We start from the raw sequence: 14580 nt of genomic DNA on the forward strand, positions 1-14580 counted from the left end.
TCAGAGGCCAGCTAAGTTTGGACTGTCTTGTAGCACTAGTGAACCACGGATTTCTCGATATCCGATCATTGAGTGCTTGTAGTTCTGCTTTGATCTGAATTAATGAGATCATGATCTCTTCAAGTCTGGGGTTTGGTACGGATACGAGTTGGGTCAGGGGTTGTGTTATGGGTGTGGATGCCTGCGATGTAGTTTTGTCGGGTTTGTAGTCTGGGGCAGGTGTGGGTGGAGTTGGGAGGGGTGTTACGGGTGTTGGTGGGCGTGTTGTAGATATGGATGAGTGGGCTGTGGTGGCGGATGGTTGGGATGTGGGTGTAGGAAGTGTTCTAGATGTGGGTTGGTGGGCTGTGGGGGTGGATGGCTGGGCTGTGGGTGTTGGCAGTGGGCTTGGGTCCAGAGTGTTAATGGAGGGTAACATGTCTACTGTGTGGTAAATGGGGTGTCCTATTGTGTCCTAGCACCTGAAGTGGGGGTGGTGGTCTAGAAAGGTGGATGTGCATGCTAGTAGTGTCGGTGTTCAACAAGGTTGAGGTGGCGTGTGTGTTAGTGTATTTGTGCGCAGGTATTTGCCTGCAAGCACCTGCTCTGGGCATTTCCGGTTACTATAGCGACACACTGCTGCAGTGCTCACTCTTTCAGAAACTGAAACGGGAGATACCTTCAAAAGTGAGACACATTGCACAGTGAGCTTGGTCCTTATACTGTCTTATGAAGACGGTGATATGTACATCGGGTGGGAGGTATGGGGGTAAGAACAGGGAGAGAGTTTTTTTCACTTATTTATGTTAGGTTTTTATGAAGAATGCAACCGTGGCCTTGCCGATATATATAATCAGCTCTCCCCCCCCCCCCATTTGTCATTTTTAACTAATTAGTGTACGTGTGTATGTGCGCTGAGTAGTGCCAATGTTTGATATAGTTGCGCTTTCAGGACACTTCAGCATGCTTGTTACACTGGGGTTTCTAAATTCGTGGGCCAAAGCGTTACTAAGGCTGACAGAAGGTTGCGAAAGTTACAAACTTTTAACACCGAAGAAAAATGGGGTTACAACACATCCTTGAAAAGCTTGACGGCTCTGTTCCCGGACTATTGTTGCTGAGGTCACTGCTAACGGACACTCCTTGTCTTTTTGATGATTCTTTGGCGCAATTATGACAAAAGTAGCAGGATATATGCACATGCATGTCTGTTCAAGTAAAGCTTACAATGTAAACAGTGGTGCATTAGTGTCATGGTTAGCAACTCACTTCCGGCACACACTTCCAATGGCGATGCACTGGAAGGGGAAAATTGACAGAACAACATACTGTAATAGCCGAGGCATGTGAATAAATATATTTGAAAATAAAGGTTTTTTAGCATCATGTCTAAGTTCAGCATCCTCAAACAATCAAATCTTGAACCTTCCTTATATGTTTCCAACTTAGCTGATACATTCTTACGTACTATGTGGATAATTTTACCACTTCATCAATTAAATAAAGTGAACTGTTTCTAATATTTGTAAATACTTGATTTAAATTCTCCTTGGCCAGCTTCCTCCAAATTTCTGCATTCATTTCAAGCAGAGGACGGTATCTAAAGTGTCATGAACAGCACCAGGGTCTAAATTGCTGCAAAGTTGGCATGTCCAAGTATGTATAGGTATCTATATAGAGCAAACCTTACTGAAAGTAATGCAACGCTGTGGTTTGAGAAATGGGGTGCAAAAATTAAGATGGGAGACAATTCAAGATCGTGTAGATAGCCAGCCGGAAGAGAGGAGTTCTTAGCTGTCCTGAAAATGAGAGTGATGGTGGCCATTATCAGTTAATTAAATGCATACATGATCCTTCCTGAATTGTGGGCGTGATGGAGCACGTCTGATGTGTGGGGTGCACCACTCCATATTAGGAGGATGAAGATAAAGAAGGGCTCTTTCCGTTTTTAACTTTTTTTGCAGTTCTTCTTGCCCAAACCTTTGTAATGTCCTGGCATTTTGTAACACATTAACCCCTGGAAATATTAAATTCTCCGCAAGGTGGATGGTCATTGCTTGTTACTGCTTTTTACTTAATTAGCAGGTCCTGGAGAACATGTGTGAGGTGGCTGCTAGTTAGGTTGGGAGATCTGTGGTTGAACTACTTAAGTCCCTTACTGAGGTGCAAAGGAGAGTAAAAGATGCTCTTCATTCGTACTATGCTCAAGCCTAGGCATGGACGTAATTTTAGGGTCGCCAGTGGTCGCAGATGCTACTCCTGGCTTGCCCCCTGCGACCCGTGGCACAGCACTTGCGACCCCTGGGCTCAGGCAGCACCAGGAACAGAGTACACAGGGGAATTTCGTAGGAAAATAAAAGCAGCTTTGGAATTCCAGCAGCAGTTGCTGGGGACACTTGAAACTCGGTAAGGTTTCAGTTTGTCCCATCAGCTAAAGGGCTTGCTAAAGCGTTGCCTAGCAACTTACCCTTCAAGGCCTCCTAGGCCCAAGGCTCCACCAGGCAGGAACATACTTTACCTGCAAGCTATGGATTGAACTGGGCAGCATTGAGAGAAGTTATCGAGACTTCTGTCAGGACTCTGTGCCAGTCCTATGCTGCTGGCCATCTGTTTATTTGGACCTGTGTACAGGGCTGCCAACAGTCATGGTAGGAGCTTTCATTTTTTTTCATTTACAATAGCAGCAAGGTTTTGAGATTGCTTATATGTGACATGTTCATATTTTCAATGTGTTTAGGTGTGTCATATCATTGCCTTGTGGGTGACACTTAGAGTGCCATTTTACTGCAAGTAAAACTAAGCAGTGATACATTGGTAATGTGTTAAAGTTCACAAATGAGCCCCTGCCCCTCAACACCCTTTTATGCAATTCGAAACAGCATGTTGCTTTCTGGGTCGTGTAGTTTTTCTTTTTACATCAATGGTAGGTTTAGAAACCCTAAACGTGCTGAAAGTGCGTCACATTCAGCATACATAACATATTGTTACTAATCTGTATGGCCAAGCAGTAACAGTGATTCCCAGTGGAGTGTGGGCAGTGTTGCATTGTCATCTACTTACAAGCAAATGTAAGAATGTCCATGATGGCACCACTTACAAACAATATCATGTTTGGTGGTGTTTCTCTGGGGTAAGACTAAACAGAACAAGAGGTAAGATGTACAAAATGTTGTGGTTGCAAAGCTTACGCTTTACTAAATCACATGGTTTGTGAATGCAAAATGGCCTTTTGCTTTGTAGTAAACTCATTTTGCGGTTGATAAGTGGTTACCGAATAGCAAAATGGGTTTAGAAAAACATAGCAAATCATTTTTAGGAGGGACATGTAAACGGTGCACCTTCAAAAATGCAATTCGCAAAGCAATGTGGCCATGTTTTGTCACCCAAATCTTGGCGCAAAACATTGAAAAGTTACTGATGCCCAAGTTGGAGTGGTGACACATTTGCAAAAGGGAACAGATTCCCTTGAGATGTTAAAAAAAAAAAAAATTGTGGGGCAATGACAGTGGTACAAGGGGCCACTCCATACTCTCAAAGTTTTCAGACAAGAAAACTTTTTAGGTCTTGGCTAGCGAAGGCTGCGCTTGCGCAGTCTCGCTCGCGAGATTTAACGTTTTCTAGTACGGGGTTTGAACCCGCCCCTCTTCTCCATTGGCTGGCTTCCTAAACGGAGGCCAGCCATTGGAGTAGAGGGGCGTCTGTCCATTTAAGCCCCGTCTTTTTCGGATTCGGGGGCGTGTTTTTTACTTTCTTTCTCTCCTCTGGAATGTAAACATTCAAGCCAATGGCAGGAGGAGAGACAGAAAAACACGCCCCCGATTCCGAAAACGACACTGCGTTTCTCCGAGGCATTTCTGCTTGACCTCGGAGAATGGCGGTGGTGTTCATGGCGATTCCCTTGAATGGAAGCTGCCTTTCCACTGCCTAAACAACGTAAGCAAACAAGCAGCCCAGCGCTATTTACTGTTCTGCCCAGCCGTTTGCAGACTCAAGGTGGCTTCCAATCGCAGCCTTGCTCTCTGACACCTTCCTGCTCCTTTATATATACACTGACAACTCTCTTTCACACAGTGTTTCTAGCAAACAGTGTGAAAAGTACTGGCCTGACCTTGGAGCTCTTAATAAAAATTATTGATGAGGTCAGGCCCCTATAACCTGGTGCCTACGGCGAGGCACATGTGGCACCGATGTTAACAGAAAGCAGCGCGGCCGTGTGATGGAGGCACGCGGCCTCTGTGCCTATGCGGCATTATGGACGGGGGCAGAGGACATCGGGAAGCGCACTGTCTGTGCGCTACAAAGAGGTGCGCACGGTCAGTGCGCCCTCTGAAAGGGGGCACAGGCGATTCCATGTACCTCCCACCCATCCCACAAGAGGAGGTGAAGTCACTCACTGGACCCCCCTCGCGGCGGGACACCTCCAGTGCCAAAGGAGATTTGCTGCTTTCTCTAAAGCACCACCACCCGAGCAGCCGCGGCGAGCTCGCATCTGCCCTGGGGAGCAGCGCATAAACCATTATAGGACGTGGTCCCTGTGCGCAACCGGCGCACAATGTGAAGGTGCGCAGCGGCACAAAGAGGGGCAGTGCATCCGGTATGGAACATGGTGCAAATGTTTTTCTAGTGGTTGGTCCGTGGTGCGAACATCGATGACAAGTTAATGGACGCAGATCCATTGTAGTTACGGTGATCTGCGCTGAATACAAAGTCGCAAATGACCAAATTATGCTCCCAGGGGATGCTGCCGCCTGGGAAGAGGTTACCCACCGGCCATTACTCTTGTATCTACTGCGCTCCTCAGACTCCGCGCAGAGCACCAAAGAAGGGAAAGAGGCGAGAGTGCATGTAAACTCCTTCCCCTCGTTAATCCAATTCCGCTTTGGAATTCAGAGATTCGTGCCTGCCCCGGTCACGCTATAAGCTGTTATTTTTAAACATTAGCATATCTGCCAAGTCATCCCTGGTTATGAGATAGTTTGGTGTTTGTCCACGATTCACAAACATTTTGTGCTGGTTTTGTGTTACAAAAATGATGCAAATCGGTGCAAAATGTGCAATCAGGGCTTACTTTTAAGTGCACAACTCTTTTATTCAAAATTGCCCTAGATTCACACAAAGTAGCTGTTGCAAGTGGGTTATTAGTTGTGGTAAATATGCATCTACCACTGGCAATAAGGCGACTAACACGGTCTAGGGATCAGTATAGGTCTCTACATTATTACCATGCTCAACCCTCTGTAGCTTGTCTGCAAGCAGGCAGGCTTAAGCATTTAAAAACACAAATTCAGTAAATAATTAAGGCCCAACACACAATAAAAATCCAACACCATTTTATAAACCAAGGAAATATTTTTCTCTTTAAAATGACACTTAAACAACAAAAATCCAATGTAGGGATCCATAGATAAGAATGTTTAACGAATAAATACTGTATAGCACTTTTGAGCCACCCTGTGACATCTGGTCGCGCTTGACCGGGACAAAGTCAATGTTTCAGGCCGACTGCGATGGAGCCCTGCTCGGATAACCCTCGCGTTAGGCCTCGGTCAAAATGTTACCTTCTGACTTCTGACACTATATACAGACGTTATTATTACTCTGAACAATAACGTGATCTGACAACTGAGTGTTGAACTCCCAAAAAGATCTCTCGTAATTAGGAAATATCTGTGGATTCCGCGATCTTATGTCACTTGACCTCTAGCGTGTTTGGTGGGGGGTTGGGGGGCGTGGGTTTATAACCTATACATTTTGGTTAGAGGTTTTGTGAAGCGTTTATATGTCACCGTGAGGTATATAGTCAAGGACTGGCTGTAGCCACGACCTAGGCTCCTCCTTTGATTGGCGGAGGTGGTGATGCCACATGTGGTTCTGGCAGAAGGAGATACAGGGCTTTAAACAGCCAGGTATGACCTTGGAGAAGGTGAGATTGAAATGTTTGTGGTGCAGACCTGCCAACTTAATTTTTAGTGATAAATGCAAAGATCTAGAAACAACGGTGCCACTTCTGCTTTGGCTCCCAAGATCAATGTGTATGTGTCTAGATCTATGTGTGTGTGTGTGGTTCTGTATGTGTGTGTGGTTCTGTATGTGTGTGTGCGTGGCTGTGTGTGTATGTGGCTCTGTGTATGTATGTGTGGCTCTGTGTGTGTGGCTTTGTGTGTGTGTAGCTTTGTGTGTGTGGCTCTGTGTAAGTGTGGGAGGCTCTGTGTGTGTGGGAGGCTCTGTGTGTGTGTGTGTGTGTGTATGTGTGTGCCTCTGTGTGTGTGGCTCTGTGTGGGTGGCTTTTTTGTAGGTGGCTCTAAGCGTGGGTGGCTCTGTCTGTGTGTGGGTGGCTCTGTGTGGGTGGCTCTATTTGTGTGTGGGTTGCTCTATATGAATAGTTCTGTGTAGGTGGCTCAGTGTGTGTGGGTGGCTTTGTGTGTGGGTGCAAATGCAATAGGTCTCGCATTTGAGAGATATTAAGCTATTGACATTGTAAATAACAATGCCGTTTCTTTAAATGTTTTAAAAACAAAAACATAAACAAAAATAATGTAATAAGTAATGCCAATAGCTCTAACTTTAACAATGCCGAGACCATTGCATTGTAAATGCTTGTTTGTTAAATGTGGCCCAGTTTTCTTTATGTAAAGCAGACTGCATTAAAAATAAAATATTTAACAAGTGATTACCAATGGTGGCTTCTGGCATTCGTTAGTGCTGGGGTGGGGGGCAATGGAACATAATTAAAATAAATAAAATTGCACTTACCTGCCGTTCAGATGGATGCCGCTTCGCTCCTCTCTGACGATCGTCTACTCCAGTTGCACACAGCGCAGGCTCCAAGATGCCAATCCCAGCACTTCTCCCATGCAAGGAATACTCTTCCCAGCATGAGAAGCACTGGGACTGGTCTGAGCGGCCTAGTTTACCGCTTAGACAGTAACTGAGAGTCTGTGGTGTTTCTCCAACTTGACTGTGCAACACAGCCGGGTTGGCGAAACCTCAGTGCACACGATGGTTTGGGCGGTTTAGGACGGCTGACCAAACCGTCATGCGCTCTCAAAAGTGCCAACCACCACTCCCCCTGCCATGCCTGTCACAGGGGATTGCCTGGCCCCACCCCGCTGAATACTCGTGTAAGCAGCGATCAGGCAGGCAAAAAATAAAATGATAATAAAATATTTTTATTATCATTTTATTTTTCATTTTTAGCTTGGGGCGGTGCTCCTCCGCCACTGCGGAGGAGCCACGCCTAGCGATTACAGTCATGGTGGTTTGCTGACCACAGCAGGCCATTATCCCTGTGATAGGCACGAATTGCAGTGAGTCTCTACGTAATCATGACTAGTAATGAGGTAGGTCGGATTAGGACTCCAAATGGGAATTGTACACGCTGACCTATTAGCACATTCCATTCCATTCACAAAGAGTTGGTGAGTAATTTGCAACCACTTTTTTTGAATGGATTTTCTACACATCTGGCCCATTCTGTTTTATGTTTTCAAATGGAAAGTCCGTTAAACTTTAAAGTGCTTTAGAGGGGTGTTAACGTTGTATAATTCTTAGTGCACTGTAGATGTTATTATAACCAGTTAGCAGACCAGACTGCAGGCATTAATATGCTTAATAATTTATAAGTGCTGTAAAAGGATCTATTTCTCTGGGATGGTAGATAAGTAATAGACAACAGTCTAGTGGTGTTGCTTCACTGGTGCACTCACACAGTGTGGCAATCACTGTGAAATGTTTGGTGGCATGCCTTGCTGTCTTTGCTAGTTCATGTTGCTGGATCCATGTGGATGAATGGACTAACAGCCACCTCGGGGTCAAAGGAACCTACTTGTCAGGGTGAAGAGTCAGGCGTTGCAGAACACTTGGTCAGTACTGTGAATCATAGTCACTTGCAGTTCTGTCCATGGCTTTCCAGTTACTGCCAGGCTACACTGCCTTATAAAGTCTGTGAGAGCCCCGAACAGCAAATTACATGTGTTGGAGGGCAACACATCACTAGTAATATGGGGCCAGGCCAATAGTGATAGTTATGTTATGTGGATTTGTATAGCGCACTAATCAACCAAGAGGGTATCTAGGCGCTTGGGCAAGTGTGTGGTCCCCAAGAGGCTTATATGAAGAGACAGGTCTTCAGCTTCTTGTGTAACTCAAGAAGTGAGGAGGAGGCTCTTATGTGTTGAGGGAGGTTATTCCATACCTCCAGTGAGATATAGGAGAATGAGCGACCTCCGGCTTTGCTTTTGCGAAAGCATGGAGTGTATGAAAGTGAGGCAGAAAATAGGTGTCTGGTGGGTTGGTAAAAGTGTATGTGGATTTGTATGTGTGAGAAGTTTGAATTGGCTGCGCTTGTGAAAGGGGAGCCACTAAAGCTTCCTGAGGTGCGGTGTGATGTGGGTGTGACCTGGGAGGTTGAGTATGAGTCTTGCTGTGGTGTTCTGGATGGTCTGGAGTCTGTGTAGGAGGGGTTCGAGAGTCTGGCAAAGAAAGTGTTGCTGTAGTCCAGCCTACTGGTGATGAGTGCTTGCGTGACAGTCCGTATGGTGTTCTAAGGCAACAATTTGAAGATCTTTTGCAGCACGCATAGGATGTGGAAGCACGAGGTGCACATAGCATTGACTTGAGCTGTCATGTTGAGCTCGTCGTCTAGGATGGAGCTTGGATTAGTTGCGTGGTCTGTAGGGGTGGGTGTCAATCCTAGCTCTGATGGACACCAGGTGGAATCCCATGGGGAGATCTTGTTGCCGAAGAGCAGTACTTTTCGGAGTTGTGCTTCAGGCAGTTGGTTCGCATCCAGTCTGCTACCATCGTCATCTAGTTGTTGAAGTTGGTTCTGGAGATTGTTGTCTTCTCCGTCAGGGAGAGGATGAGTTTGGTGTCAAAGGCAAAGAGATTGCGGTGATGTCTTGTGATCTGATGACGTTGGAGAGCGGTGTCATGTATTTGTTGAAAAGGGTGGGCTTGAGAGATGATCTGTGTGGAAATCCGCATATCGGTTTCTTGGTCTCTGATGTGAAGGGTGCAGCCTAACCCTTTGGGTTGTTCCTGTGAGGATGGAACAAATCCATGTGAGAGTGGATCCTAGTATGCCAATCTTGTGGAATTTTCCGGTGAGGGTGTTGTGGGAAATAGTGTCGAAGGTCACAGAGAGGTCGAGCAGGATGAGGGCTGCTGTTTCTCCTTGATCCAGGATGATTTGAATATCATCAGTGGCCATGATGAGTGCTGTGGTTCTTTCCGAATCCTGATTGAGTGTTGTGTAGAAGATGGTGAAGTTCGAGGTGAGTTGTGGCTATCAGTTGCTAGTCTACTGGAGGTCCTGCCTGCCCACACAGCTCCTTTTCTTACTTTGCAGGGCCTTTGCATATGGTGGTCTGGCAGTGCCATTTGCCAACTCACTCCACTGGCCATACTTCTCAGAAAGCGAAGAATCGCCTAGGTTATTAGGCAGATGGTCAACTCTTACCTAGCCATTTCCTCCTATGACTGTCCCATCCCTTGATGGTGGCTAAAAAGCACCACACTTGTGGGGATGGGCCATTTTTAAACAATTATCACGTATTCATCGCCAGGAGGATGAGACAGACTGCACGGTGTAGGAAAGTAGGATCTGCTTCTTATGGTTACCCCCGCTTTTTGCTTGATGTTACACTGTTTTTGACTAGTCTGACTGAGATCCTCCTAATCAGGACCCCAGTCTATCTGCTTTCTCCTTCAAATGTTATGCATGTACTTAGGTACAATCCAGATTGGAACCTGGGGTACCCTTGTCAGTCCCTAGTATATGGTACACATGTAGCCAGGGCATAGGTACCCCAGAGGCCTCCCATGGCCTGAAGAATGTATTATGTCACACATGAGAGGCCACTACAGGCCTGCCATTGCAGCCTGTGTAAGATGGTGCATGCACCACTTACTTTAGATATAGGTTACTATATCTATAGGTCACTACACTTGAAACTTATAAGTCACCCCTATAGCAGGCCTTGACAGTCCTGAAGGCAGGGTGCTGGGTTTTACGTGAGAAGGTGCCCCTGCATAAGCAGATCCCATCTGCAGCCTTCGGAGACCATTCTCCTGGGTTGTCGGTGATGCAACCAGACATATAGGTAGAGGTGCATGATATGCTCGCGTAAAATGCTATCTCGAAAACGGCTGCAACAAAACATGCCGTGTTTGGTATCAAACACCTTGGAATCATACCTCCACACCAGTAACCGGTGTGGGAGGTATGATGCCAACCTTCTGAAGCAAGCTTCGTGGGGTCACTGGTCTTTCCAGTACCAGCCTTCTCGCCCCGGACAGCACAAAATGGTTGCTTCTTACCAGAGACACATTTCTACTCTCCTGCTGCTGAGCCAAGCTCGAGCAGGGGAAGGCAGAACAATATGCATCCTGTCACAGGGAGGTGTGACCACCTCCCAGACAGGATTCAGTGTATTGGGGCAGGATGGGTGCATTTCCAAAGTACCTGACAGTCTGCATCTGGGGCACACTTGGTGTCCCTGTGCATAGTCCAGTTCAAACCAGTCTTGGGAGCCATTGGCTCTTGCTCTGGCATGAAACTGGACAAAGGACATGGGAGTATCCTTCCCACTGTCCTGACCCTCCCTTGGGATGGTCCCCTGAATCTGTCCAACGCTCTCCCGTGGGTACAACAGGGCTTACCTAGCTGTAGGACCCTAGATTCGGCGTGGACAAGATTCTGATCAAGAAACCACTGATCTTCGACCGTCTGGCCACTCTGGACTTTGCTTGACTTCGACTGGGCCCGACTTCGTCTCCCTCTCCGTCCAAAGCATTGTCTGTGCCCGTGCGCCATACAGGCTCTGTGTAGGACCTGTGGAGCATCAAAGACAACTGAAGAATCTCCCTTGGGGTGAAGGAGTCACTCCCCTGCATTCGCAGGCACCGTAACACAACTGACAGGTCTGCTGATCTTGAACTCCTGTGGACTCCGAAGGCTCCAGCAACACAAGACGTGGGTTCCTATGTTCCTTGAGGTGGAGCTGCACACTCACCAAGTTTGAGGCCAGTATCCCTCGTGGGGACCACATAACCCGAACCCCTGTGCACTGCGTACTTTTGCAATTGCATATGCTTGTTGACGTTCCCCAACTAAGTGCATTGGGCTATTGATAGCCCCAACCTCTGCACACATTTTGTACAAAGGACTTCGGCCTCCTAGCACTCTGTGCCCAGCCAGCTGGTACTTTGTGAAACTGCTAGAAGTCCCCTCGCGACTCCTGTGACCCCCGTCTGTGGGTCCATTTGAGGGACAACATTGATTTTCTTGGGCTCCCCTGGTTGCTCAAGGCCTGCGCTGCCTCCTCTTGCCGTGATGAGTCTCCTGATCCTTGCTGGGCCAGACCGTGACCTTCCTCGACCTCAGCACTCAACATACTTCATGGGACAGCTCGTATCGTGCTTCTGGTCATCCTCAACGTCTCCTGGTCCCCGAGGATGCAGAGTCAAGGTCTCCATTTTCACACCTGAAGCACCCGACATCAGTGGGCATTTGTCTACCGAGCCCCTGGTCACTCCTGAGTGACCCAGACTCTGTCCCCTCTGCTTTCAGGTTCCTTCCTTCAAGAATCCACCTGTGGGTTCCACCGGACACTTTTCTTCTTTCCAGCAGCAGCATTTCTTTGAAGACTCCCATTGAGAACGACAGTGGTTTCCGATGCCACTTTGACCCTATGCACCCTGCTTGCCTGGGATAGGTAACTCTGGTACTAAGGTATCCACGGGTGGGGTGGCTCCCAACCTTCTATGTTCTAAACGGTTTCTTCGTAATCCACTGGGAAGGGTCCTTAAACACAAACTGCAACCGCGATTCTCCCATTGAATTGTACGTAGCATGCGGTCGTGTTCTCACACTGCACCCGTCCTCCGTGAGGTCCCTACTTACTCATTTTGGGTGGTTCGTTGGGGTCCCAGCGATTCTACAACCTCTAGACACTGTCTTGGCTTGAGTCGTGATTTTATACCACTATTTTAGTATATGGTTTGGTCTCCCCCTGGAGCCCACTGTGTATTAGTGCTACTTACATTTGTTTCTGTGCTACAGTATTGTGTGCTTTGTGTTTATCTGCGTGTAGCAGATACTGTGAAGTATTTAAGGTGTGTTATAATAATAAATACATATTTTTATAACTACTGTGTGGTTCTCCTTTCATTTAACCAATACATTAAGGTTACATTCTGGTAAAACAAGCTGCTTAACATTCCTTCAAGACAAAACCGGAAGGCTGCTTTCCACAACTACCACTTGGATAGCTTTCTAAGGTTATCTTTGACCTCTTAAATCACCATAAGGGTTATTTGGACTGGTGCAAGGTGCCCACTTTAATTAGTGGACATCAACCAGGCCAACTTCTCACACACGGTCGCTGTTCAAATTAGAGTTAAGCATCAGACGAAATGCACTGAATCCTGTCATAAATAGGACATGACGTAAGACTTGAGTCCGAGCAGCCATGATGTATCATTACTCTGTTTATAATGAAGTGTGGCACTAATAGGTGGGGAGAAAGAAATACATGTAAGACACAGAGATTTGTTTACACAGTGGGAACTGCATGACACTCTTCAGTCCTTGTGATGATGTGGGCGTATTAGGCCAACCCAAGATGTATGGCACTTGGCAGGGTAGCTTTACACCAGTGTATGTTTATGTTACTTCTTCAGCGCCACAATAGCTGCCAAGTTTTCACTGTGATTGTGTGACATTTTCATGTTTCTACAGCACCTGTGTGTGATGTTACAAAATCTTACATTTGACGTTGAGTGACACTTTATCACCACAGGTGTTAAAAGTATGAAGATAAACATTACATTCATGTGTGGCAGTAAATGGACAGTGAGGACTCTAATTGGACAGCACAGCATGGGTCTTTGGCAAATGATGGCTGACTCTGGGTGTGTGCTGGCTACATCCCTGACATGATAGCAGCCATGTTAGTATATATTTAATAAGTAGCACAGACTTGTACCTCGTCTAGCAACTTATGTATTTTATTATTCCTGAACATATTGTACTTTATTTTGGTGCTGTCACTTCCTGTGAGGTTATGAGAGGCAAAGGTCATATGGCATCACTTAATTTTATGCTGTCAGCGGTGAGGTTATGTGATGTAACTTCCTGTGATGTAATCAGAGGTCAAGGGGCATGTTGTGTCAGTTCCGCTACCCATGGCATTTTGGTAAATAGACGTCCATGAGTCTAGGCCTAACCTGGCGAGGGTGTTGCCAACATCCACAGGGGGCCAGTGGTTCTGTAACATGCTTTAGGGAAGTAAAGCTTGCCCTTGTGCAGGAGAGAAAGGACGTTGGCACCATGTGTTTTGTGTTTTCCTTGCAATGTGAGCTTTGATGGATAGGTCTGAGTCAAGGATGAAGCCAAGGAATTTGAGGGGAGACTGACCCGCTTCTTGTTATTCAGTCTGTTATGGTCTTATTTACTAGAAGAGATCGCATCACAGGTATAACTGTTTTGGACAGATACTATTTAGGTCCTGATTATAAGTGGTTCAAAAGCCAAAAGAGGGCGCAATAGATTAGGAGGAACTGAAATAAGCAACAGAACTACAAAAACCCAGCACCCCCTTTAGAAATAATCAGTGTGTGAACCGATTTATGAACAGATTTCCTGGAGTACACAGACAGAAAAAAGACAACTATTAAACAATCACTTTTTAAAAACTGTTATTAATCCAATATGCATAGTAAGTTAGCCAGGTACATCTATTTGGAAAACTCACAACTCATCCTCTGCTGCAGAGTTTACACAACCAATTTAGGCATTAAACCAATCATGTTCCTGCTACACCAACCATTCATCATCTAAAGTGACAGTAGTTACATCTTTATAAAGATGCTAGTCACAAAGTAATAAACAGTTAATTATAAAAGGATCAATGAGAGGAAACAGGCCATTAACTGTGTAGCCTCCACAAGTAATGGGTTCACATTCACCCTATCACTGGGAACCAATCATCTCATTGTAGCACTTGCTCAGAGTAGTGAAGCAAGGCAGTCCAAGGCCCACTCAAGGGAGGTGGTGTAGGCCAGTAATCACCACTCGCTGGCACACAGCAATAGCACTCAATATATGATTGTCCAGTCTATGCTTTTCCTTTAGAAAAGGAAAAGTGTATTTATTACATACACACTACTTAATACTACGCAGTAATTTACAAATATACATAAGGCTGGTAAAAATGCCTTTGACAACATTACACCCCTAAAGGGTTATGACCCCAAAAATCACAGCACTCCCCTCCACGCACTGTACAGAATATAACCAGATATGGAGTGTCCGTTTTCATCAGGTCAATGTGACCACACTTCAAGACCAGAATAACATGTTATAATAATACTTCATTCCATCACTGACTTCAGTAACCAAAAAAAGCTGCACTTTTCACGAATAATCCAGCATGGCAGTCACGTACTCACATTATCATTAATAAAGCATTGCAGCCTTTCAGGCATATGTATTACTATCAGCATTAACAACACCTTTAAATAAAGCATTGTAAACAATCATCTTTGAATGAAGCACTGCTTATAACACTGAAAATAATACTTTTAAATAAAGCATTG

General features: G+C 45.9%; 3 protein-coding genes across 5 annotated transcripts in view; 2 read left to right on the forward strand and 1 right to left on the reverse strand.

The window, feature by feature from the left end:
* CMSS1 (cms1 ribosomal small subunit homolog) overlaps nucleotides 1–14580 on the reverse strand; it is a 1297886-nt gene that overhangs the window by 275682 nt on the left and 1007624 nt on the right. The window lies entirely within an intron of this gene.
* FILIP1L (filamin A interacting protein 1 like) overlaps nucleotides 1–14580 on the forward strand; it is a 946987-nt gene that overhangs the window by 7081 nt on the left and 925326 nt on the right. The window lies entirely within an intron of this gene.
* The window catches only part of LOC146805175 (uncharacterized), a 66468-nt gene continuing 61127 nt past the window's right edge, over nucleotides 9240–14580 (forward strand). Inside the window, exon 1 of the mRNA XM_085620663.1 lies at nucleotides 9240–9254. Within this exon, the coding sequence (XP_085476789.1) occupies nucleotides 9240–9254 (15 nt within the window). The remainder of the gene's footprint in view (nucleotides 9255–14580) is intronic.

The sequence above is a fragment of the Triturus cristatus genome, chromosome 8 (assembly GCF_964204655.1).
Source record: "Triturus cristatus chromosome 8, aTriCri1.1, whole genome shotgun sequence".
Classification (NCBI taxonomy): Eukaryota; Metazoa; Chordata; class Amphibia; order Caudata; family Salamandridae; genus Triturus; species Triturus cristatus.